At 40.4% G+C, this 26,282-nt stretch overlaps 2 protein-coding genes across 6 annotated transcripts in view; both read right to left on the bottom strand.

Moving 5' to 3' along the window:
- Positions 1 to 150: 150 nt before the first annotated feature.
- Positions 151 to 5,548, bottom strand: LOC139110738 (uncharacterized). Of its 5 annotated transcripts, XM_070670768.1 has the most exons (12): positions 5,411 to 5,548; positions 5,274 to 5,294; positions 4,081 to 4,358; positions 3,544 to 3,746; positions 2,946 to 3,457; positions 2,657 to 2,839; positions 1,919 to 2,538; positions 1,746 to 1,818; positions 1,179 to 1,323; positions 894 to 1,088; positions 543 to 761; positions 151 to 443 (listed from the first exon to the last, which is right to left on the bottom strand). In XM_070670768.1, exons 3-12 carry the CDS (start codon positions 4,149 to 4,151, stop codon positions 415 to 417), a joined length of 2,250 nt encoding a protein of 749 aa, XP_070526869.1. In that variant the 5' UTR covers positions 4,152 to 4,358; positions 5,274 to 5,294; positions 5,411 to 5,548; the 3' UTR covers positions 151 to 414. The 5 variants fall into 5 exon arrangements, with proteins under 5 accessions (XP_070526869.1, XP_070526851.1, XP_070526832.1 ...); XM_070670750.1 differs by having other exon boundaries at positions 151 to 761; positions 3,544 to 3,783; XM_070670731.1 differs by having other exon boundaries at positions 151 to 761.
- A 425-nt stretch (positions 5,549 to 5,973) lies between these two features.
- Positions 5,974 to 26,282, bottom strand: part of Ft (cadherin-related tumor suppressor fat) — a 71,796-nt gene continuing 51,487 nt past the window's right edge. Inside the window, exons 3-23 of the mRNA XM_070673966.1 lie at positions 24,190 to 24,426; positions 22,507 to 22,896; positions 21,884 to 22,300; positions 21,247 to 21,579; positions 20,928 to 21,105; positions 18,271 to 18,451; positions 17,778 to 18,031; positions 17,201 to 17,631; positions 16,675 to 17,019; positions 16,193 to 16,522; positions 14,912 to 16,030; positions 13,591 to 14,706; positions 13,202 to 13,478; positions 12,544 to 12,825; positions 11,911 to 12,215; positions 11,547 to 11,812; positions 11,000 to 11,440; positions 10,387 to 10,756; positions 9,997 to 10,209; positions 8,885 to 9,872; positions 5,974 to 8,723 (exon numbers count right to left, since the gene is read on the bottom strand). Coding sequence (XP_070530067.1) covers positions 7,645 to 8,723; positions 8,885 to 9,872; positions 9,997 to 10,209; positions 10,387 to 10,756; positions 11,000 to 11,440; positions 11,547 to 11,812; positions 11,911 to 12,215; positions 12,544 to 12,825; positions 13,202 to 13,478; positions 13,591 to 14,706; positions 14,912 to 16,030; positions 16,193 to 16,522; positions 16,675 to 17,019; positions 17,201 to 17,631; positions 17,778 to 18,031; positions 18,271 to 18,451; positions 20,928 to 21,105; positions 21,247 to 21,579; positions 21,884 to 22,300; positions 22,507 to 22,896; positions 24,190 to 24,426 — 9,552 coding nt within the window. The 3' untranslated portion in view covers positions 5,974 to 7,644. The remainder of the gene's footprint in view (positions 8,724 to 8,884; positions 9,873 to 9,996; positions 10,210 to 10,386; positions 10,757 to 10,999; positions 11,441 to 11,546; positions 11,813 to 11,910; positions 12,216 to 12,543; positions 12,826 to 13,201; positions 13,479 to 13,590; positions 14,707 to 14,911; positions 16,031 to 16,192; positions 16,523 to 16,674; positions 17,020 to 17,200; positions 17,632 to 17,777; positions 18,032 to 18,270; positions 18,452 to 20,927; positions 21,106 to 21,246; positions 21,580 to 21,883; positions 22,301 to 22,506; positions 22,897 to 24,189; positions 24,427 to 26,282) is intronic.

Raw genomic sequence — 26,282 nt, 5'->3', positions numbered from 1 at the left:
TCTTAGATCTCGATAGATTATATCATGTATCTTTCGGATATCGAGTAGCAATGTTAGTTCAAATTTATTACCTTTTATAATATAAAAAAGTATATAACAATGTGCTTATTACACGAATAGGCATTATTAATATCGTGCAAACGTGTCTGGTCACTATTTACAAGCAATAATTTATTTCTTGATAAAATTTATGTAAACCGTTTTGTCAATTATATATCATAATATGTATATTACACAAATACGCTATAACTTATTTCGCATGGATACATATATGCTTATTAATTATATTACAAGTCACCATTTGGTTTTTATATTCGAGGAATTCTTCAGTTTAGTCAATTTACCGGTCTTGTCTTCACGAAAAGGCCTCTAGTTACTCGGATTTTTTCTTCAAAAAAGTTACTTAAATTGTTTTTAAGTAGTCCAAAATCCGGACAACCAAACTGAAAATAAGATATGCGAAATTTCAACGTGTGTTTTTATTAACGTTACAATTAAAAATATTTGTGATTCACATATTCTTGAATAATTGACATTATTACCTTCAGTGCTGGGTGATTTTATGATCGCTAGATTTTCGTCGCCGCTGCCGATCTGGGCAATCTCGGAAGTTCGACAACAGCCGAATACATTTCTTTTTGTTTTGGTGAACGAACAAATACCTCGCAACTCAGTCGTTTTCATTATTCGTTTGGCCTCTGATTTGCGCTCGAAGGGTGACATCAGTATCAGACGCCGTTTCGAAGATGCTCGAACTGAGACTGAAAGAAGTCACTAAGTTATAATCGATTACTGTTAGTTAATATAGTTGTTAGTTAATATTGTAACAATTATTTTATTCTTGATAAAGTTATTAATAATTAAATGAGATAATATCATAACAGCTAACTCACCACCCGTAGCAATTTTATCTTCTGATGCACCCCTATATATGTTTTTCGATTTGTTCGACGGCCCATCAGTTAATGCCGACAAACTTTTTGAAGTAATGGCTGTTTGATAATTATCGTTACTCGACGATCCACAACAGACATTCGGCAAGGATTTACCCTTTGGTTTTAATAGAGTGATTTGCGGTAAGTAAGAACCTAACGAATTGTTATTTAGAATATTATTTTACCAGAATATGTTAAATGTTATTATAATTATATAGTAATTTTAGAAACACCATGCTTCACCCTTTTTTTTCAGATGTTCTTTCGAAGGACTGCAATGTCCATACTTTGAGCATTTTTGTCCATTGAGACAATCTTGATTCATCGAACGTTTGTCTTCTCCTACGTTACTATTTCCGTACTGCTCTATCGCTTGACGTTCCAATTCCTGCAATATCGTAATATAAATAGTGATACAGCAATGTAAAAGGTAAGTAGCAACATCCGTTTGAAATAAAAAATGCAACTATGGTTTTTTAGTACCCATTTAAAATAAAATTTTATTGCTGACGAAATCCGCCACTGTCTTCTTCAAACTTGACGTTGTAATACGAATAAACGACAAGTCGGACACATTATTTTTCGGTAGTATGATTTAATATCAGATATTTAAATGTGAAATTAATATTTACTAGAAGAAACCATGCACACGTCATTACATTCGGACATATTAATTTCGAATTAAAATTATGTACGTACATAATTTTATTTCGGCGCAATTAAGCGACAACAATATTTCAAGATAAGAGGCAACAATAAATGCGAATCTATTGCTAACAATTTTTTATATTAAGAAATGTTTATAATTACTTGGTACTTGAGCGCCAACGATTCCTCTGAACTCTTATATTGTTCCATCGCTTGTTGTTCAAGCTCATCGTACCTGAAAAACCAGGGAACATTTAAATTACGAGTGAATCTAATTAAAATATAATCCGATTATCATATCGAATTTATCACCCTAAATAAATTTTTTAATGTACCTCTTTTCGAAAACATCCGGAACTGCGTCATTCGAGATATTCGTCAGGACATCTCTATAAAGCGGCCGTTTCGCTTTTCTATCTTTCTGTTCGGCGTTCGAAGTCTTACATCTTGACTTTTCATTCTCAAAAAGTTTCCTTCTCGATCTGCCTCTTGAGCTCTCGTTTCCAAAAGTTTTGTCCTTCAATCGAAACGAAGTTTCAGTCGAGGTTTGTTGGCCTTGCGGTGATTCCACAGTCGTTTTCCAGTTACCATCCGCTCTTTTGCATTCGTATTTCTCCTCGAAACTGCGTAGCTCCGACACGAGGGTGTTTACAGTCATAATTTCCTTCGTTTTCTTTGAACAGTGGTCTTTGTTGAGCCACTGTACCTGCACGTTGTGACCGGAAGTTTTTAAACTCTGTCTAGAATCCAAAGAGAAAGGTTGGTGAACGGTGGGTTTCGAAGATCCACGTCGCGTCTTGATACTGTTTTTCGTTAGTAGTATGAGATTGTTGAAATCGACCCCGTGACTCTTTCGCTTTAACATCGGTTCCTGATAAAATTCTATCGGTCGCTGATACACGGGTATGGGCGTCGTTGAACTCAGCTGAGTACAGGGTAAAAATTTTTCGTACACCTGCAAAGTATTACGAATGTATATGAGTGTTTAATAATAACAGTTAAATAAAATAATTAAATTTTTTTTTATAAGAAAGTATATAAAATATATTTCTTAAAAAAAAAAAAAAAAAAACCTGCAGAGGACGATGGGTGATCGCAGGATCGTGAATTGGTTGCAACGGTGTGCAAACTGTTAAAGGTGACGACGAAGACGTTGCTAACTGCAGCTGCATTGGCGGTACCACTCTCTGCATCCATTCTTGTGGAGAATAAAACACGTTCGCCTCTGTGGCTGGTAATGCGGACATTCTAGAACTCTACATTTCAAAGAAAAGAATTGCAGTTAAAAAATTTCGTGGCCTACATGGAAGAATTAATTTTTTTAACAAGCTATTGAGCCTTTTATAAATGTTAGTATCGTACCGGAAATGCAGTTGCTGCGACGTCTTGGTACGGCCTGTTAAAAGGAAACAGTTCGCTCTGGCTGTTCAACGATGGAAAATAGCGTATCTGGCAGGTTCTGCGGTCCTTGTCGTTGTTCAGGCTGCAAGTTATCGGGGATAAGTTCGTTTTCGGAAAAAATTCCGGCACTTCGGGGCTTAGAATCGGTGGCGGCGGAGGCGTAGGCGAGAATGGAGACTTTCGTTGATACTCTGTCCTTAGGAGCAACGGTTGATACTGCAATGCGCAATAAAGTTGCGGATGATGCTGGATAACAGGCTGCGTTTGTCGCGGGACGCGCGATTGTTGGTTCTGAGGGCATATCTGCTTCTGATGTTGTCGATAATGTCGCTGAACTTCTCGAAACTTTTCAGGGTTCCATATGTTACGCACCGCATCGCTCTCAATACGTGATTGCAGCTGTATTTCCGCGGCGGACTCGATAGTGTACCAGCGATAACGAGCCAACGTTTTCGTTAATTTTTCACGAAATTCTGTCAACGCACAATATAGAAATAATTAAAATTAAAAAATAATTCTTATTATATTTATATCATTAACATATGAAATAATTGCTCACCGTCCTCGTCCGATTTACGATTCGAAAGTGATTCATTGAGCAATCCAATTTTTTCGCTTCCTTTTCGATCGATCCTCCGGTGTCGTCCTTTCAACCTCTCGTTCCATTCAGATTGAAAATTTGGGCAGGCAAGGGCTTCATTGTCCCTTCTTGCGGCGTTACATTTTAATATTTGCATTGCTGAGCTTTGCAAATTGAACGTACTATTAACGAGATATTAAAATCCATTCGCAGGTAACACTATAATAGACATATTTAATATTTTTACGTTTGTGATATAAAAAAGGAACCGATTTTTGAGATGAATGGCGGAGAGAGCAATTTCTTAATTATTTTAATTACTCGTATTTTTATACCATCAGATTTTTTATCACTAAACGTAATTTATACGTAACGTTTCTAATTAAATACCATCAATAGTTGTGCGTTTTACCGTGAATTATTTGGCGTTCCAATAATATCTTTATCGCGAAGCTTTCCGGAAGAGAAAACTTCGCGAAAGGTAAAAATAACATGGAAGTGCTGAAGTAAACTAACGGTTCCCGATGTGATCGCGTGCATCTCGGCGAGATTAACCGGGCGAAGTGTTCTTGAACTTCAGGAAGCATCCACGGCTCCACGGGCTCCACGGCCGAGCGGAAGTAACGAGGTGTGCCACCCGACGATTTGCCGTCGTCCGGCCTGTACGTTCTCTCATGCTGCTCGTTGTACTCGTAATTACCGTATTTTGCCAGGCGCGATTCGGAGATGACGTCTCGGACGAACCTTGGACGATAATCACCATACTCCTTGTACTTCTCGATTATCTCGCAACTCTGGTATTAAACACAAGCGATAAGTTACAATTATGTCAAAATAAATTCTCCTTCCTGTTATCCCGAAAAATCTGTAATGTCATGGTACACGCTGCAGCAGCTTCATTTCTTTTTCTCGTTTTTTTACAATTATTTTATTTTACTTTCAACAATTTGCAATTGTTCGTTTTTTCATTTTCAATAAACGAAAGAGTGCAGAATGCGTTTGTAATTTTAAATGTAAACGGTATTACAACTTTTATTGTTTTCAGAAATAAATATGATTTTTTATAACGAAAAAAAAGAACCGGTATGATCTTTGATAGCTTAGCAATAGTAATTTCTTTTCTTTAGGCGCAAAATATCGTTAGATTAATGAGCAACAATTATTGATGAAACAAATGTTTTAAAATACGTGTGAAATGCGATGCTTCGAATATTTGAATATCTGTCTCACTTGAACCCAGAGGGAATAATTTAACTTTCGGTAGGGATCCTCGGGCTTAAAAGTCCACGTCTTATCAGCGATCAAACTGACATTCGCGTATGCGCTATTCAGAAGCTCGTCATCATATGACGAAAGTGAAGATATCATTATCTGTACATTATAACCGATTGATATCAAGTTCTGGTAGCACGAGAGATCGGCGAAAAACGTTCGCCTGAAAAACGCACACTCTCTTTCTCGTATCCTGTTCGCAGAGCGATCGAAACTTCGATCCTGCGTTAACAAATAATAGCAGACACTAGTACGTGTACAACGAAAAAATAATTCGCAAAATTGCAATAAAGCTGATCGGTTTCGACCGCTTTGACAAATATCGGAACGTATAATGCAAGAGATGAAGATCGAAGCTGAAGCAATTGCGATTCATCGACGTGTAGCAGATATTTGTTTTTTTTTTCTTTTTTTTTTACGTTACAAAAGTTACTTACTTTACAGGGAAGAATCAGAATCTGCAATGAATATACACATCATAATTGCATCTCTTAAACAACGTTGGAAAAATGTATAATCATAGGTTTTAAATTAATTTAATATCTTTATAACTTATAATTTCTTTTCAAAATACCTCGAGTAAAGGTGGCCTTTTCTCAATAATTCCAAGCTCATATTTCTGTGCAATCCAATTTGTATTTTTAATTATTTACAATGTAATATAACCTCAACCTCAACTTCGTGCCGCTCGCGTTTTCCACCATTTTCCGGTGGCGACGATGACGAGCCCGTGCGGATTTTCTCGAGACTAGAATTAAATTTGATTTATTTAATTGGTCCGTATGGGCCAATCATTAGTGAACAAAATTGGTGGGAATGGGCTCGCCAACTTACTCCTTTTATGCTAATACCTTCATATACTTTTAGGAGAATTTCGAGCGATTAGTCACCGCGAAACCCCGAGATCGGACGGACATATCATGACGTTTACTTTTAATTTCTCAATCACCTATGTGATTTTTTATTTGATGGTTTAAAGTCTTTTTTAATAACATTAGGCATTGTAAAGCGTGAGCTTTGTGTCATTTATTCGTGCTTCTTTTACGTTTTTTAACATAGTAAAATTAATGTTAGAAATGTCTCGCTTATATTTTACGTAAAAATTTAAAGGAGGGTGAAAAGAAATAAATAAAGAGCTTTTACAAATCTGTAATTTATTTTACGATGATGATATAATTAGCAAACATTCTCTGGCACTCGCACACTCATTCGTACATTTGTACAGCTCACGTACACGATTTTATTTACAAAGTGAAATCAGACAGATCTCATAATTTACAATATAAACGCACAGGGCGATCGTTGAGAAGGTGTATTCTTGCGATCGCAATACGTCGTTTGGCGAGAAAAGGAAATCAGTCTGCGAGCAGCAGGAACGCTCAGAAACGTTCAAGAACGCTACAACGGCACCGTTTATTGTCTCTCTAACGAGTTGAGCACGAATTTAACATATTCGCAGATCACATTATCGTCCGCGTGGCGTTCTACAACGGCCTGACAATTCCGTTCGTCGGTGGCATTCCGTTACTTTCGCGATTACAAAACTAGAAAAGCGAAGTAGTTGTAACATAGAAGACGAACCTTCTTATCTACCTCCCTCGACAGGCGTTCTTCTTATCGAAACGACGTGTTTTCGGTCGAATAATAAAATGCCACAAACACTACAATATTTCGCATTGTTAAAATTTTTTGTAGACAATTATTTTAATTAATTTGCTATTAAAAAAATTATCGTTTTAAAAATATAATAAAAGATGAAAAATTAATTTCGCGTATAAATAAATGATATAACAATAAAAATATTAAATCATAAAATAAATGTCTACATAGCATTTAATCGTTCAAGCGATAATTACGATGTGCGACCGCATCGAGCACGTATCTGGCACGACGGACTTAGGATATATGTATACAAAGTCGTAAACAATTAATTGGACTGCTTCGATATCCAGTCGCACATCTCCCGTCTCTCGCCATCAGCGGATAAATTGCTGCAATTAAAATGGCATTCAACGTGATCGTAATTCGTATTTAATATCGCGTATGGTCACTCGAAACACGCAAAACATACAAGTTTATCATTAACATTTCAATGCCATTAAAATTAATATTATTAGCAATATTAATATCGACTGTTTAAAATCAATTAAATTGATTAAACATTTTAATATTGTAAATAATATTAATTTTACTAATATTGATTCTCTTCACAACATCTCGTTTCGCAATACTTTTGATATTATGTCACAAAATAAATTTTTTTTATACGTTTGATTGTACAATTAGATAATAGATAACGCAGGTTTTACACAAATTTTTTTTTTTATTAGACATATATCATTCAGTATTTACAAAAAATAAAAATTTACGAGATAAAGTGATGCAATAGAAAACAAACGAGTTTCTTTTGTGAACGATGGACGGATTATGCGGAGAAGTCTATTTTTCTCTATGGCAGAATAATTACGCGTTTGATCGCGGCGCTCTGCCGCGATTCTTAAACGTTGTAGCGAACTTTACACAAACACCTTTCGTCAGCATTTTTCACAAGCGTACTCTCGTGACTCGAAACCACACAGTCAAGCATTCAATCTCGCACAATTGGATATCGCTATTTATACTATAGATTTACAAACGCTGGACTAATCAAACTAAACGGGCGGTAAAACAATTCAATAACATTTTTAACTGAATCTTGCACGTTTCGTCAAGAGACGAGGAGTCTTTGTAATTTCCCCGCAATAATGTTTACCGTCACTAAATAACTATTGTTCACTAAATTACCCCAGTCATATTCGAGGATTCTTTTCAGACGTATTCCTCAGACGGCTTGGGGATATTCGCTGGCAATCTGGTTACTCGACTGGTGCTGTCCGGTAATTCAGCGATGTCGATGAACACGCCGACGAGACTCTCGAAGTTGGGTCCCCAGTTAAGCAGGTAGTCCCAACTGAGAGCGTCCTCGGCTGCAGCGGTGGTAGTAGTAGTGGTAGTAGGCGAACCGTTACTGGTGTGGCCACCATAGAGAAGACCGCCCATATGAGTTGACAAATCGTCGTCTGAGGCGACAAGAGTGCTAAGAGAGCCGCGAAACGAGCTGTCAAAGCCGTCGTAATTACCAACGTTTGGCGGTAGCGGCGGTTTCGTTGATTGCGACGACTCGACGGTGCTCCTTCCTTGCGGACTGCTCCTTTCGTCGTCCTGCTTAGCGAATAGATTATCGGACTGCTTGTCGCCTACTAGTGACCCATTATCGTATTCGATTTCTGAACACGTAAAGCTGTCATTGCCGCTTTCGTCGGTGGTCGACGAGTTCCGTCGTTCAAGCCTTTCCACGGGGGGCGTGTGACGCCTATGATGATGGAGAGGACCATGCGTAGGAGGGCCTCTGGCTTCGCTGGACGAGCTCACCGCGTCCAGAGTGGAGACCAGACTAGACGTTCTTGGACGGGAGTTGAGTCGCTCGATCTCCTCCGCCGTAAGACCCATCGGACCCGATGACACGTTGTTCACAGAGTTTTCATGGTTGGACTGCGGGGCCTTCCGGCTGGCGGTTGAGCCTGATAATTGACTCATGATAGGCGAGTTCAGGCTTCTTTCGCTGTTGGAATTCAGCGCATCCTTACCGACTCCGCCGGATGAGGATGTCGTGGCTAGCAGGGCGCTTTGTAGCGGCTTCCCGCTGATGTCGTGCAGCGTGAGAATCCGCGGTTGTTGCGCAGACAACTCGCTGCTGGGAGATAATCTTGCCAGAGGAGTGCTCTGGAGCAATTTGGGCGCTGATCCAGGTGGTTGATTCACATTCGGCGGTGGCATAGCTCGTGGAGGGAAGGGTCCAGTATGACGATGTTGTTGCCCCGTGTGTTTGTGATGATTACTATAATTTCCTGTGCAAATAATTTTTATTTAAATCGATTAAATATATACATATAAAAATATATACATTTTTTTAATAATATAACACTAAATTTTAATGCTCAAAGCATATAAGTTAAAAAAAAGAACTTTTAAACTATTTCTAAATAATAAAATATTAATTTTTTCTTACCTATAGGAGGCGGAGTAGCTTTATATTTTCTCATACCATCGCGATAGCCCTTGTAATGATAGACGATGTCGATGTCGCTAGGCGCAATCGAGCTAGCATTCTCTAAGTCGTAATGTTCCGGTATGTCAGGCTCTGGATTATGTTCATGCGAATGAAGGGAAGTTTGAGTGGGTGGTGGTAACGGTGGATGTTCATCGCGAATAGGAGGCGACTTGGTGACTTCACGCTCAATGATATCCGGTCGTTGCGGCCGATGTTCTGCGGTAGAGTTAATCTCGCGTTCCTTATACTTCTTCGAGATCAGCTCAGGACCTATGTGACCGACACCGCGCAAATCTGACGTGTCGGAAATATACGTATTTTCATGACGTGACATGAGATTATCGTTTCCAGAGCCGACTAATGGATTGCTGGTCATGATAGCGTTGGTATTTTTGTTAACAACCGATGGGCCTGACTTCTCCTTGTTCTGCCGACGCAGTCGGAAGACTATAAAGCTCACCAAAATGGCAATTAACAAGATAACGAAGAAAACGATGACCAGGGTGATACCAACACTGAGAGGATCCGCGGACGCGGCTGCGGTTATACCAATCAGACCTCTACATCCAATGTTCACTTTGCCATGATAAAGTATATCTTTGAAGATGGAACTAGAACCGTTAAATGATTGTACTTCATTGTTAATAGTAAAATTGGCTAGGCAGCCTTCAAAACTCCTAGAACCAGCACTGTGTGCGTAATAAAGATCTTGGCTAACACCACCAATCGAAAAAACAGACAAATATGGATCGAGAAAATCGTGAACTCCCGCCGAATCCAATTCATCGCCTGTTAAAGTACCATCGATCAACAGTCTCAATCCTCGAGCGTAAGCATGGAGAGTTAAATTATGCCAATGTCCATCGGCGAGACCACCTTCGATATTAATTGACATATTCACCGGTGATCCAAGTAAAGACATGTAGATTAATTGGCCATTGCGAAGCTGAAAGTATAGTTATGTTAGTAAATTGCAAAATAGAACTCATTAATTTATCCGTATGAGCTATTTCTTAAATAATTTTTTAATATTTAATATTTTACGGAATATTAGTTAAAAAATATCTTACCTCTATAGATGTAAAATGTTTATTTGTCGCAGCATACATTAGAATACCATCAGGCTTCACGGTTCTAAACATTAAACCGATTGTCTTCGGGGGAGAAACATTCGTTGACGAGCTCGTGTTCTCGACACCGCGCTTCAGACGTTTTTTGTGCCATGCCGTTGAACCATTATAGATATATTCCAACAATTGCATTCTTCTGTGTTTCTCCGAAATCTACGCGACAGTGTCATTTATAATTTACAATTATTTAAAAATAATATAATAAACTAAAAATGCTAATAAAGTTAAAGCATAAAAAGATATTTTAATTAATTAACTTACATATTTTAATATTTTACTTGAAAAATGCACTGATTATTATAAAATATTAAATTATTTACTTATTTTTACCTTAAACTCGATAAATCCTCCTTCGCTCAACGTAACTGGTTCCAAAGCACTATGACAATTAGGCGCAATAAAGAATCCACATTGACACATTACTTGATGCCACTTATCGTAACATTGAGCACCCACGCCACAAACAGATACAGTGCTCTGCTCGCCTCTCAAACAAAGATTTTGCTGCGATCTGACGCATGTAGATTTCACGCCACGTGATGCAAGTGGATCTGTTAAATTCAAGACTCGTCCGTTTATCGACACAGAATGAATACAACCCACAAAGTCATCGGAGTGCACTTGGCCTGGACGTTCCAGAACGGGATCAGCGTTTTCCAAACCGCCCAGTAAAAGAGGATTATTGTTAAAATTTAAGGCCCTGTAAATACATTAAATGTAATTATTCAAAGATAGCTCGAAATAGAATATAAAGCATACGGCCAATATATAAATAGAAAATAAATTACATATTTATATAAAATGTTACATAAATTAAATACAAAAAAAATTTAATATTAAAATAAAATACTTTTTAATTTATTAATTTAAACTTTAAACAAATTCGCAATCTACGATTTTACCAGCAAACTTTTTTGTTAAAAAAAAAAAAAAAAATAGTTACCCAGTTGGACCTACGCCATCCGCGTAGCAAGTATGATCACCAGGTTTACAATCGTCGCAGACGTCGCCGTGTTCCTTACAGGTAGACACGCTAAGTGAAAGAACTTTGCCGTTTCTCGTAGCAGTAACTTTATGCCATTCTCCATTTGATACCGGCCGTTCTTTGATTGTTACCGTGCCAATTGCGCTTCTGGCACCGCCATACGAGAATACTACTCGTCCATTTATCAGTTCTAACACGACAAAATCAGAGCGGCCGCCTGATTGTGAAGCATAATTGTATAGCAGCAATGCATCGGGTTTCGTGGTGGCGAACACGATCGTGATGTCATTCGTGTTAGAGTCTAGTGCTGGGAATGCCATATATGATAATTCATCGAAACCAAAGGTTGAACGTTCGCAATGCCGGCCATAACGACCCTCGGGACAACTACATCGATATCTGTAAATAGTAAGTTTATTTCTTATTTCATTTTTATATAAATCATTGTTATTGAGCGGCACAAATAAATTGTGACTATAAAATTATATTTAAAAAATCAACAAACCCAGGTTTTTCTCCTACGCATAAGCCACCGTACAAGCAAGGATTCGGTCGACAGGAATCTGTAACCGCTTCACAGTGATTTCCTCTGTAGCCTGCTCTGCAGAGACAAAAGAAACTAAAGCTGTCTGGGCTTTTTCTGCACGATCCACCATTTTGACACGGATTGTTAGCACACGCATCACTTCTTTCGAGCTCACATAATTTGCCATCACGATCAATAGGACAAGTACATTGGAAATCATATCCTAAACGTCGGCATTGTCCTCCCTATAGAAAAAGAAAGAATTTTAAAAAGCTTGTGCTTATATCAATTTTTAAGAACTGCAAACATACAGATATCCGTAAATTATTTTTATAGCACTTACCTGTAAACAGGGATTTGGCGAACACGGGTCTTGCCTTTTTTCACATCTGTCGCCAGTAAAGCCATCGCGACACTTACAAGACATCTCGTGTAACATTCTCGGCGATGTTAAGATCAGCGCCTGGCTGTCGGTGATTCTAGCATCGTTGTATATAACTAACCCATCGCTACAACTGCCTCCGTTTTCACATGGCGTATGTTTGCATGATGAATAGCCGATAATGAAAGAGTTATCCTCAAACAGTTTCTGAATTTCATTTTGATTGCGCATTAGCAAATCGGTTACCTCGTATCTCGTTCTGTAACCTAAAAAACAAAAAAAAAACAGATAAATTATTGTTAAAATTTTTTTTTTTAGAAAATCTTTATAAAAATAAAGCTTTACATTAATTTAAATATTAACATGTCTACAGTAATATGTTTTATTTTATGTTACAGTCACCGGCAGAATTTTACAACTCCGCTGAAGCTCATGCAGATTGGTAAGTCGCATGATTTTTTTTTTCGTAATTGGTAATTGGAGATCTCTTAAAAAATAGCGCGCGCTACGCGCACGCATGGTTTTTTTCTGATAGAGATATTAAATAAGAAATATGTAACTATATTAAATGATTGTGATATACTTTTAACGTACCTTGTGAAGATTCCACCGCTATGTAAACGTTTAAATCAGAGCCATTTTCGCCGATACTAAAAATGGTAAACGTGTCGCCGACATCGACCTTTTTTTGCAAAAGATCTAAAAGAGCTCGGTAATATTGACTTAGAAAGTCATCAGCGTTCAATTTAATAATTTGCAGAGTTATGCTGTTTTCGATTGTGGCATTTGAAAAGATCAGGAATTCGACGGTGACTTTGGAGATCACATCTGGATGTCGTCCGTCGTTACCGGAGACACTCAAAGAATAGCCGACTGCTATAACAATATAATCAAAATATTAATTTAAAAAATTCTATATATTTTAAAAATTAAATATATGAATTATATGAAAAAATATTCATAAAAAATTTAATGTACACTGAGAGGCAAACACCAAATGCCATATTTTCCTCTCAGTGTCTGTTGAAAGACAGATATGATGACGGCAGCTAGCGAACGTGACTTTAGCGTCGTGTGCGTCGAAATTCACATGTACCGCATGTATATACCGCGCCGGCCGGTTTGCCGAAGACTGATTTCTCCCCGTTCTCTCATCCCCTTTCTCTGCCGCCTAAGATTATGTACGCTAGCTGTTGTCACCGCAGAAAATACTATATCTGCTCTTCAATGTACAATTAATATATAAACGTGCCTGATGAAATTTTGTTGGTGTGCAAATCGCAAGCAGTAGGGATGGTAAGCACATTTGAATTCGAGCCTTGAAGAATTTTGCACGAGAAAACTCCAGTTGTATCCGGATCATTTGGATGCACATCGGCGATTTTGCCTAATGGTGTCTCACCGTTAAACGAGTACACAATCACGTGCACTGATCTCGGGGTGGATGGGCTGTCGTTTTGATCGGTCACGATTACGACAACGGTGTGCTCGCTTTTCATTCTAGGTATACCCGAGTCTTCCACTTCAACCTATAACATAAAAATTATATTAAAAATTGACTCAAGATCATAAAAAAAGAATTTAATTATATATTTTGTATATAAACACGAATAATCTCCGTTTTTACATTTAAATACCAACCGTGAGATCTAGTTGTGGCATTGTTTCCCTGTCGAGGCTTCTTGTAATTCGTAATATACCCGAATGCTTGTCTAAAGTTACCATATCGTTTTGTCTTCCTCCAATTAATTTATAGGTAAACGGTGCGCCATTAGGCGGTAGATCGAGATCGGTTGCGCTCAGAGTCATGATGCTGGTACCTGCCGGTTCATTTTCGCTGATATAACCGATTACTTCTGGTGGATCAAAGATCGGCCCATTATCGTTTACGTCCATTAGCTCGATGTGCACCATCGCAGTGCCAGTTTGTGGTGGCACACCAGTGTCAATTGCACCAATCGTTAGATCATATACGGGTATGCTCTCGCGGTCCAGTTGCTTTGCTGTCTCGACGTCACCGGTCTGTGGATCGACTTTGAAGGCCTGACCGATATTGCCGCTGATAATAGAATATGAAAATTGATTGTTTTGCGGCTTGATGTCTTTGTCGATCGCGCGAACTGTGAGCACACGGGTGCCGTGGACAGCACCTTCCGATACGCTAGCGTTATAAGTGCTCTGCAGAAACTCGGGCGGGTCGTTACCATCCTGGATAGAAACGATCACCTGCGCTTCGTCTGTGTCGTTACCGCGTATACCACCGCCGTTCTTTGCCATCACTGTCAGTACTACGCGATTCTGCGTTTCGCGATCAAGCCGACGTGACACGCGAATAATGCCAGTATCCAAGCCGATTGAGAACCCGCGATCGTTAGACGAGCCCACAAAGAGATAGTAAATGCGGCCGTCTTCGCCCGAATCCTGATCAGTCGCTTGCACCGCACCAACTGATGTGCCCACTTCGGCGCTTTCCGACACATCCATATGAAATACAGACTGAATGAAATGAGGATAGTACTCATTCACACCGGTGATATATACTACCACAGTCGTAAACCCGACCATCTGTGGAGTTGAGTCTGGATTAGACGCGACGATGTCAAGAGTGTATTCATTTGCTTCTTCGTAATCAAAGCTGACATCCGATGTAATTTCGCCGGTATCTCTGCGAATGCGGAAGTGATCCTTGCCAGTGCCGCCAAGGATCTCGTAGTGCACTACGGCATACTTAGGCGAATCGATGTCTCGGGCGATAACCTAAATTTTCATTGAAAAACAGATTTAAATTCATTAATTGATTTATTAAAAAAATAAGGCAAAAAATTTTATGAGATAATAAGTTTATAGCAATTTCTTTATATTCGATTTAAATTAAAAAATAGAATCGTTTTTTTAATCCAACTATTAAATTAAAAAAAAAATAAAAGAGTAAAATAAATAAAATTAAAACATTTGAACGTACTTTATATACGAAAGTATCGAGTGGTGAATTTTCAGGCAAGAATGCTTCGTAGACGCTCTGATTAAAAGTTGGAGGATTATCGTTTATATCGGAGACATTGACAGTTAAGGTGGCTATTACATGCTTCGGCTCGAATCCCAGATCCGTTGCGGTAATGTTCAACCGATATTCCTGTACTAAGTCATAGTCGAGAGGTTTAAGTACGCTGACTGCACCAGTGGTAGAATTCACGAAAAATTCCGACCTTTCATTGCCACCCGAAATCTTGTAACGAATCATGCCGTTAGGTCCTTTGTCGCCGTCCATAGCTCTCACCTTCAAAATCGTGCTATTAACCGGTTCGTTTTCCGGTACTAGGACCTGATAACTTACGGCGGCAAAAGTGGGTGCATGGCGATTCTCGCCAGAGATCACGAGAGTCAGAGTGACCTCATCCTTTTGCGGCGGTACACCTTTATCGATGGCACGCGCTTTCAATAGAAACACCGCGCCGATAGGAATGCTGTTAAGACTTCGGCGCACGTATACCCAGCCAGATTGCTTTTCGATGGCGAACAGATCGTCGGTGTTATTCAGGTGCTCTAGTGAATAATTGATTTCCGCATTCACGCCAAAGTCGGCGTCATCGTGAGCAATCAGTTGAATAATGCGCTTGCCTACTCCATAATTCTCCGGCACCGCTGACAGATAAGACCTTTGTTCAAAGTGAGGCGCGTTGTTGTTGGCGTCCACCACGCTCACTTGCACGACTGTCCTCGAAGACATCGGCGGTTTGCCGTTATCGGTGGCAACTACCGTCAACGAGTACAGATTCTCCGGTGAGGATGGCTGATGTGTGTGCTTGTAACGCAGAGTACGCTTGCTAAAAACTTCGCCTGTTGCCGGATCAACAGTAAAAAGATCGGACGGTTGAAGTAAACTGTAAGATATAACGGAGTTCGGTCCCTGCTTGTCGCGATCAGTAGCCGTGACTGTGCCGACGTGAGCCACTCGTGGCTGGAGCTCTGGAAAATGGAAATGATAGATGTCTTCATCAAATTCGGGTGCGTTATCGTTTTGATCTTGAATGGTGACTGTCAAGGGAGTTTCTATTCGCCATGCGCGGTCTACTGCTACGACCTATAACAAAAAAATAGAAAGTAATAATAGAAAGTAAAAGAAAAAAAAAAGTTTAATTTTTATATACAATGAGATATAGTGTTTCAAACGCGATTCTTTCAATTTTATAAAGATATAACGTTAAAAAGTTTTTACAATATGTGGCATTAAAAAATATATTACTTTTAATATATATTCGTCCTGCTCTTCTCTATCAAGTTTCCCAGTTACAGTGACGTTTCCGCTTACAGCGTCGATTGAGAACTTCTCTCCTGGATTTCTGACAAAGATGTAACTGGAGTTCGCATTCGAACCGATGTCCTTATCAGTGGAAGAGATGCGTATAACAAACGTGCCAATTTCTGCATTTTCTGTCACGTTGACACCGTACAGTCGCGAGAAATGTGGTGGGCTATCATTTTTATCCAAAACGGTAATTAGTACCGTGGCAGTACCGGTTAGTCGAGGATAACCTTTATCTTTGGCTTCCACAATTAGCTCGTAAGACGCAATCTAAAGAAATTCCGAGTGAGTTAACGTAACTTTAAATAAATGATATCATTAATTAGCATGCGAGACATTTTCAGGATATTTCGATAAAATAATTCCAGATAGTTGCTTTAAATATTAAAATAAATTAAATATTAGAGTTGTAACATTCCTACCTGTTCGCGATCCAATTGGGCATTGGTTTCAATCAACCCCGTGTTGTTATCGATGGTGAAAGAATCGTTGAAATTATTAATTAGATGATACGTGACCTGACCGTTTTTACCAGAATCACGATCCGTCGCAAACACCTTGGTGACGAACAGCGGAGGAAATTCCTCTTCCATCACGGTTGCGTTATAAGTAGCTGCTTCCATGATTGGTGTGTTATCATTAACGTCCGTGACATTTATTAAAAGTTGGACAACACTGCGTAGTGCGGGTGTATCCGAATCACAAACTTCAATCCAAGCTTCGTAGTGCGGAGCTGTTTCGTAATCAAAGCCAGTGGCAACTACGACCTAAAAAAAATTATATAGCATTTAAAATATTAAGAAAATAATTTTCACAATACTTATCAAAAGACGCGGTGGTGTCATCATTAAAATTATATCCGACGTAAGCCCGTTTTTACAAGTTTTTGGTTATAAATTCTACATAAAATATTAATACTAAAATATTAAAATATTCAATATTATTTACCTCTCCAGTGCGAGAATTGATTCTCAAAGCGTCTCCCACATTTCCGCCGGCCATGCCATAGATCAAATTGCTCGCTGATCCGGTTTTTGGTGTGGTAGCGCTTAGTTTGGTGATTACCTTGCCTTCGGGCACATCCTCAGGCAGGTTGAATCTTGTGCTGACACTTGATTGAAACGTGGGGAACAGTTGACGCTCCCACAAGTGGATCACCAGGTCGGCGGTGACGTGCTGGGGCTCGGCACCGCAGTCTGACGCCTGTATCTGAAGTTGATAAGTAGTCTGATCGCCGATCAATTCATGGGTAGCACGGATCACGCCGTTGTTGGGATCAATAGTAAACTGGTCGGCATCCTTGCCGTGTAGCTGGTAAACGATCCGCGAGTTGTCGCCGTCATCGTCGTCGCTCGCCTTTGCGCCAAAGACGAAGTCGCCTTTTAAAAAGAAAACAGCATCAGCGTTCTGCCGATTTGCGGCTAGCTAATTAACGGAATGCAGAGCCATTCTACGGTGGTTTTTTTCTTTATCGGTAATTAATGCGTCTAATTAATGCACTCGGTATTGCTGACGGTCTCATTACCTGGTTTGGTCGCACTCGGAACGTAAGCTGTGTATCGGGGACTGGAGAAACGAGGCGCGTTGTCGTTCACGTCCGTTACGTAGATCGTCAGATTGACGGCAGATGCTCGCGGCTCTGTCGGGCTCGAATCTCTGGCTACCAAAGTCAAATAATACACGGCAGTTTGTTCGCGGTCCAGCGGCATCGTGGTAAATACCTCGCCCGTGTCAGGATCTGCGGAAAATCGCTCCGCTTTGTCTCCAAGTAGATTGTAGCTATTAAAAAAAAAATCATAAAAATTATTTAGCCACTGCAAATAATTTAAAATATTAAACATTATTTGTTGAATAAATTTTATCGAGTAAATGGCAGAATTACGCAATAATAAAATTATACTTTTTTTTTAGATTTAATCTATACGATTCACACCACTCACACAGGATCATAACAAACATCTCCTAAAATGGAGTATATTTTTAATCGTAATTACGCAACATCGGTGAATACTGCCCACCTTATTTTTGCATTGAACCCTTCGTCCTTGTCCGTGGCGTGCGGCTTGGTGACCCAAGTTCCGGCGGGCGCGTTCTCCACCACGGTGGCCTTGTAATCCTGCCGGGTGAACTCGGGACTGTGATCGTTTACGTCGAGAACAACGATCTTGATGATGCCGGATCCAGTGAGAGGCGGCGAGCCTACGAACAGCAAAACGCGATGTGAAACTTCAGTTGCATCGCCGTCGAACAGTCATAAAGACAGCCACCGTCGCGTCGAATGCGCTCTAGCTCGATACTTTTCTATTTGTCATGTTTCCTATTTATTTGGTGTTTTATTTTATTTTTTATTTTGCGCTTTTATCGCTATCTTGCAAACGTCGCGCGACTGTAGTTGGGTCAGTGGCGCGATTATTTCGCTAAATTTACAGCCCACCTCTCGCGGCTCGTTTATGACGGTTTAAATCGGTCGAAACGGAAGGTAAACCGGGGCCATAATTTTAACAGAATATTATTGTGGGGTCCGCGCGTCGCCCGTGAGACGCCGCGAAGTGATTTAGAACTTGCTCGTGCCCGCTGTGGAATATATTTATCTTTGACTGGTGATTTACTTTCGCTCCTGTAATTTTTCCTTTGCCAATTGTTGTGAAATTAATCTTAGTAAAGCACACGATTAAAGAAAGACGTTATTAGAGCAAAATCTCGCGCATCAATATCAATTATTTTATTATATTGTTGCAATTTTCTTTTCACTTATTTTTAGATAGTTTGAGAACTAAGAATCTCGTCAAAGCCGCTTTGAAAAATCAAAGGGCAGTATATTGAAAATTAAATATAGAAAATAAATGGGATCGTGAGGAAAAGTAACTTTTCTGGACCGCGGAAGTGCACGCGGTGAGCTAAATAATGACCGGCGAATGCGGGGGGTAATTTAGACGTGACACACGTATTCCTCGAGCGGTTGCCCATTGTGTTATCTGCTCATGATTTACGGATCGGGGTGGCCGGAGTAACGACGTTAACGCGGAAAAATCCCAGCCTAATTGCGCCGCCTAAAACGCACTATTATTCTCCAGCAGGGCAGGAGAGGAAGGGGACAATTTCTCTGATTGTACATGGGATATATGCACGTATACGTGTACGTACATGGATAGCGTTGGCGTAGCCCAGGGCCATGCACTCGCACGAATGTACGCCGTTTAATCATGCGAAGAGTTCCCGTCGTGGAGCGAGAGAAAGCGGGAGAAGACGGAGGTCGAAACTGTATTTATCATGTTCTAGGCAAATATCCCGTAAGAGCGCGGATTGAATGTATGTACAAACTTCGTCAAGAGTCTCACACTTTCCCGCAGACTCCGTTTCAGTTTACTTGAAACAATATATCTAAAAATAAGGAATAATTTATAATTATTAATTTTTTAACAAAACGAGACATTATGTATGCGGCTAAAAGGTTCGCACTTCTTAAAATTATTTTAACGAATTGCATCGTACAAGAAAAGAATACTCATCCCCGAGAGCTCGGTATATGTGAATAAAGTTAAATATAATTTGCAAATATAAAGTGCTATGTACTCAATTTACTTCTCGAAATTAACGAACCGTCTTGAGGTAACGGTAAAGATTCGACGGAAAAACACATAAAGATAAAAAAGAAATATAATAATAAATAAGCTAATATTCAAGATGAATAGAAGAAATACGTGAACGAAAGGGAGTAAAATGAGGCAAACGGTATAACAATTGCAGTGCACAATTATGTGATAAACGCAAGTTCATAAGGAAAAGAAGACACTGTCCAGAAGAGACGCATCGCTCTCTTTCTCCCTTCGGACGAGAAGGAGGGACTGTGAGGTTTGAAAGGCGCGCGGGGCCTCATGGCCGGCGGAACAAGAAGACCAGAAGAGAGAAGAAGGCAAGAACGAGACAGCGAGGCTAAGTGAGAAACGTGCGAAGGGAGAAGGGGGAAAGGAGGCCCTAAGGCCTACAGCCGAACGAGAGAACCGGAGGAAGGAATGGCAACGGAGCAGCAAAAGAAGGAGAAGAGAGGAAAGGACAGGCAGACAGGGAGGAAGGCATTCGAGGCCGATTATCATAATCGCGCGTCATAACTCTGCGGGCTTGTCTACCTTGCCGGGGACCGATTGGGCCATCGAGCCACCGCGATCGGGGGCGGGACGGGAGAAGAGGCAAACGGGGAAGGGGGTGAAGGCTGAAGGAGGGAAAGAACCGGGGGAGGACTACCGGCTTCTACGAGGAAGCAAGGAGGAAAAAAAGAAGGCTTAAGAGGGAGGAACTGCCCACCGCTTAAAGAATCTCATCGAACAACCCACAAATTTATATCCAATTTGTATATTACCGCTCATTACTTAAACCCACCGCGTACATCGTCTATCGTTCCTCGTCTATGTGCTGGGCAATGTCCTGCTGTTGACAATATTGACATTTTGAAAAATTGTTTGACGAACGGCTGATACGTATTCGTATCGCTTTTTAATGATCTGTTTATCCTTGTAACTTACAAGACGATTTTACTTGTCTATATGATCGAGTATTAAAGCATTCCAGTAGTATTGCAAGATTTTTATAATGCAGGCAGAATATTATAACATTAATGCAACATTTCTTAAATATTATGTGTTTAATGAATTTAAAAAAATTAATTATAAGAACTTACCAGTATCCATAGCGTCTAGAGTGAGCGTGTATTCAGAAACCAACTCCCTGTCCAATGGACGAAGAAGCATTATGTCGCCAGTGGTTGCGTTTATGCGGAACAAATCCGTGTCACCATTTTTAAGGAAGTACCTTACTTGGTTATTGTACGGTGGAGTATCTGCGTCGTACGCTTTAACCTTTTAACAAATATACATTAGTTTTAACTCATTAACTAAAATTTATTATAAATTTTGCACAAAAATGTGGCGGTATAAAATTTTGAGTCATATAATTGTAAAATACAATTTTTTAAATAATTTAATTTATTACGTTATTACCTGTATTACAAAACCGCCACTCGGTGGTACCATATTTTCCATAACGTGCGCGAGATACGGTGAATCGAGGAAGACCGGTGCATTGTCATTGATGTCTCGTACGGTGATGGTGACCTGGGCCATGTCACCGCGCGGCGTTTTTCCGACTTCCGCTGCACAGTCTTCACTGCGAATTGTGAGGTCATACCGGGACTTACGCTCGTAGTTCAAATTCTTCGCCACCCGAATTACACCACCATCCTCCGAAATCATAAAGTCCCGATTGTCATCTCCCATTACAATACTATACCGCACTCTACCGTTCGCACCCTCATCACGGTCCATTGCTGAAACCTGTAGTAAAAGCAACAAATATAAAGATTTAATATATATAATATAATATTAATAAAAGATAAAAGAATAATAATTTACTTTTACATTTTAATATTATGTTATAAAACAAGCCATTTTATAAAAATTGTAAGAATAATATTTAACTATTTCAATAATTTTCATTAACAAATTTCAGAAAAAAAAATTTTATATATCTATATACATTTTATATTTGCTTCACTAATATTAAAAGAATTTAAGGAAATGTTTTTTTTTCCAGCTTATTTCAACTTTCTTAAAGTAACAATTTATCGCAATTACTGACTTGAAGCACACTGGCGCCGATGCTGGCGTTCTCGGCGATGGTAGCGAAGTACTGCCTGGGTTCGAACACCGGTGAGTTATCGTTTTCATCGAGTACCGTAACGGAGATGATGGTCGATGACGATCTCGGCGGTTCGCCACGATCTTTCGCAGTGACCTCTAAGGTGTAGTTGGATCGCTGCTCGCGGTCCAACGATCCAGAGACACGCAGCAGCCCGTCCACTGAGCCGAGGGTAAACGGCAAATTACCGTCATCCCTTAGTGAGTATTCGACGTATCCGTTCCGACCCTCGTCCCGGTCGATGGCTTTTATTGCCATCACCACTGAGTTACTTGGCGCGTTCTCAATTATAGATATCTTAGTGGGTGATATAAATTCCGGCGACATGTCATTCACGTCCAGCAGCACCACTGTTACCTGTGTCGTTTGAAGAAATTACATTTTTATTGATAATTATCAAATTTAATTTGTGAGTTTTTTTTTTTTCTTACGTTATCAATATTATATCGACCCGACACTTTACGATAACGTGTTAAAGTTTAAGAATCTCTCCGGAACGTTCTCATTTATATTAAAACGTTGCAGGAAGATTTCTGGAATTTTTTTAAGACTGACAGACACACCTGCACTGTGGAGGACAATGGTCGAGCCGGTGGTAGAGGGCTGTCGGTAGCGCTGAGCACCAAATTGTAGACCGGCTTTCGCTCGCGATCGAGTGCTTGGCGGGTGAAGAGGGTGCCGTTGTGGGCCACTCCAAAGTCACCGTCCTCGTCGCCTCCAGCGACGGCGTAGATGACCCTGCCATTGTCGCCGGAGTCTAGGTCCTGAGCGGTAACTGTAAGCACGGGCGTGCCAATGGTCACGTTTTCCACAATATCAGTCGCATGTGGCCCGGTTTCGAATATCGGCGCGTTGTCATTTAAATCGACGACGTTGCAATATACCGTCACGGTCGACGATAACACCGGTGTACCACCATCTGTCGCCTGCACGACGAGGATGTAATGCTGCACCTGCGAATAATGGTAAATTAAACATCCATTCAAAAGATCATCCCATATAAGTAATAGATCGCATTAATCGAGTGACTTAACCAGTCACTTACTTCTTTAAGTGAATTTTTACTCTAAAGAATTCAAAAAGACATAAATAGAACAGAACTCCCTCGCGTGTTTTATCTCTTTCATACGCTGTTTAGGAGCTCGCGATGGATTAATAATTGTGCACGTTGCAATTAAGTTTTTCCGCTTTGCGGAACGTTAGTATTTCGGTTACGCTACCGGCTACAGTTCCCGAAAAGTACGGCTAAGTATGGCTTGTCTCCGAAAATGTAGCGCCGGAAAGACTGCCATTAAAGACTGTCTGTTCATCGATCTGTCCGTCTGTTATAGCGTTAAACCCTAAATTCTAGCGTTGCCCACCGCTCCGGGTAATATAATAGCGCTCCTCCGATCTTTGAATGTAGAGGCGTGTTCGTGGTTATAATCGGTGCCCGGGGCGTCCGACGCGTTTTAACGTTACACGCGCGCGTTATTTCAGTTCCGAGAGACCGACTCGAACGGAACCTCATCCCGACAAGCCGCCGTTAACCCCTTCGCATCCAGCAACCGTTATGATGGACATATCTATGGCGATATGTAAACACACGGCCTCAGAATCAACCAGCATTATCGTTCCAGTTCGTGAACATGCTCTGGTTCGTGGCCGCGATCATTTAATAGCGCCTTTTTACGCGGAATAATAAATGGAGAACGGGCGAGTCACACTCGTGCGTGCACGCGGAGAAATCGTTGAGAAATCAAAGAGCCAAGAAAATTTTCAACACACCCGTTGACGTCCCAGGCGAACGTTTCGAATTATTGAATTTATCGAATTATTGAAACTAATACGATCGTAAAACTTCTCACGGGCTATTTAGAATCGCGCGGCGGTTCGTAAAAAATTCAAATTCCCGCTAATAAATAAGGATTATTCCGAGAGGGTTGAAACCTCGCGTGATTCATTTAAATTCCTTCGTAATAGAAATTAATTAATTAATTCACTTGCGTTACTAAACTTGCTCTCGTCAAAGTCGACTCGTCGCGGAGTTCCACGCGAATTCATCGACCATTCGTGATTCGGAAAGGATTTGTAAATATAAAATTCAAATTTATGTCAGAATAAAAAAAAAAAAAAAAAAAAAAAATCTTAACGCGACAAGGTCGAAACTTGCGACGATCCTTTCGCCAATTGACGGCTTTATTCACGATAGAATTTCTTGTTATAGGGCGTGATGGTATGCGAACACTTCTGTATATGCTATCAACCTGTTCGTAGTCGAGGCTCGCGGTGAGCGTGAACACGCCGGTGCTTGGATTCAACGAGAACACGTCGTTCGCCCAGTCGGAGATGAGCACGTAGCTCAGGTGGCTGTTGGGACCCTCGGCATCGATGTCAGTTGCGACGACCTGGCCAACACGGCTACCCCTCGGCACGTTCTCCGGGACGTCGAACGAGTAGGCCGTGCTCTGGAAGGTCGGCGCGTTGTCGTTGGTATCGGTGACCTGCCAACAGCGATAAAAAATTCTCCATTAGCGTAATATCGCGACGGCAAAGCAAGGTAATGTTCGCAGAAGGAATATACAGTCTATATAGTCTGTTACGCGGTAGATCTAATGGACCATCTACGTGAAAACATATCAATAAGATTTGGAGCTTTGATATCATCATTTTAATTAAAAGTAAATTATTTTCATAGAAAAAAATTTAAATAATTTTGTGAATAGTCGAAAATTCTTTTTGAATGTGTACAAAAATCTTAGATAATATTTCAAAATTATTACAGTGACATATCTGTTTTGCTACGCGCTCTACGAAAAATTTTTTTAACGTTTAAACCTCGTTCTAAGGGCTGGGTGCCTATTTCTCCTCCGAGGAATTCCTTCGCGAGAGCTTTCTTTCCCCAGAGGCGTTTCAAAGGACACAGTGAGGTGCTTTCATTACACGCGCGCCTTTCATCCCTCGCGTTTATATAACAATAAAAGCGGCAAGGTAAGATTTTACCCTTCGCACCTCGCGCGCTTCTTAATAGACGCGGAAGCTGGGTACGCGCGCGGCCTTAAAATAAACACTCGGGGAATAAAATCGGCCCGAATGGTGCGCACTCGACGTCACTCTTGGATAAACACCCTGCAACCGGAAATATTCGCGGCGCGCTCACTCTGTTCGCCTTCGAATTATTGTGCCACCTCGACCAGTAGTAGTCCCGGCGCGAGAAAACATTCTCAGGGTCCCGCGGGCTATTTATCTGTGTAACAATGCGCTCATTGTGATCGATCGTCGCGGCAGAGATGAAATCCTCATCGGAAAAAAGGCAGCCCTTAAGGGCGAGAATAAATAGCGCTGATAAACACAATTTTCATCGCACGCAACGATCTCTCGAACGCGTTTCCAGCTAGATTTCATGATTATATATTTTCTCTTAAAACAAAAAGAAAAAAAAAAGAGCTGCATCGTGTCTGAAAATCGAATTAATTTAAAAGTGATTTAATATAATTGGCCGAATCGCGATTGGCATGCCAACGTTGGCGGCGTGTTTCAATATTTCACATAAATTTCCGTGAAACATGATGCTGCTAGTTCTTCTTTTGTCGGCCGAAAAAGCCTCACGAAATCAAACGCGAGTGGCTGATTTCCGTGAATTAACATTTTTTACGCATTTGTCAAAAAAAAAAAAAAAAAAAAAAGAAAAAGAAATAGCTTCTCTCCTCCGTCTTCTTCCGCCTTCCACTCTCGCTTGTCGAAAACGCAAACGCGCAATAATTTAAATAACAAACGATACATTAATTTTTCGTGTACACATGTACACATGCAAATTACAGCCAGATATGTTAATAAGATAAAAAAAAATGACATTTCTGCACGGTGATTACGTTTGCGGCTACCAGTTTAGTGTGATTTAACTTGTCTGTCGAAAAATACAAATAAATTAACGTCTATCTAAATTATTGCCGATGTCCCGCACCAGGAAAATTAATATTCTTACAAGATAATACTAAACTGACACGTCTCCCTAGAGATAGAGCGTGGTCGAGACCTTGCCAAGTTTTCCGCGGAGACGGACGCACGGTGAGGTAGAATGAAGTGGGCACGGTTTGATTAAGGAGGGCTCGGAGACGTTTGCAAAAAGTGATGGTGTCCCGAGACGACAGTGGATGACGAGGAGCCAGCGAGAAGAAAGGAGAAGACGAAGAAAAAGGTACGGAATGGAAGAGGTTGGGCAGGAGACGCTTTGAGTCACGGTGAAGGACCGGGGGACGACAAGGGGTACCAGACGGGTCCCAGATTCCGCGACCAAGACGCGTATGTAGTTCGCCGAGCGACAATAACACACTTTTGCTAGTGTTCTCCGATCGCGCAC

This window comes from Cardiocondyla obscurior, linkage group LG02, assembly GCF_019399895.1.
Source record: "Cardiocondyla obscurior isolate alpha-2009 linkage group LG02, Cobs3.1, whole genome shotgun sequence".
Taxonomy (NCBI): Eukaryota; Metazoa; Arthropoda; class Insecta; order Hymenoptera; family Formicidae; genus Cardiocondyla; species Cardiocondyla obscurior.
The sequence above is the reverse complement of the archived record's forward strand: the minus strand, read 5'-3'. Positions and strand labels throughout refer to the sequence as shown.

What these genes read in the sequence shown, in the direction of transcription:
- LOC139110738 (XM_070670731.1), bottom strand. Translation starts at nt 4,151, where the DNA reads ATGCTTCCTGAAGTTCAAGAACACTTCGCCCGGTTAATCTCGCCGAGA. An exon ending in ACGCGATCACATCGGGAACC is followed by an intron (nt 3,747 to 4,080) that starts GTTAGTTTACTT and finishes TCTCGTTAATAG; the next exon opens with TACGTTCAATTTGCAAAGCT. An exon ending in CCGGATGTTTTCGAAAAGAG is followed by an intron (nt 1,819 to 1,918) that starts GTACATTAAAAA and finishes CTGGTTTTTCAG; the next exon opens with GTACGATGAGCTTGAACAAC.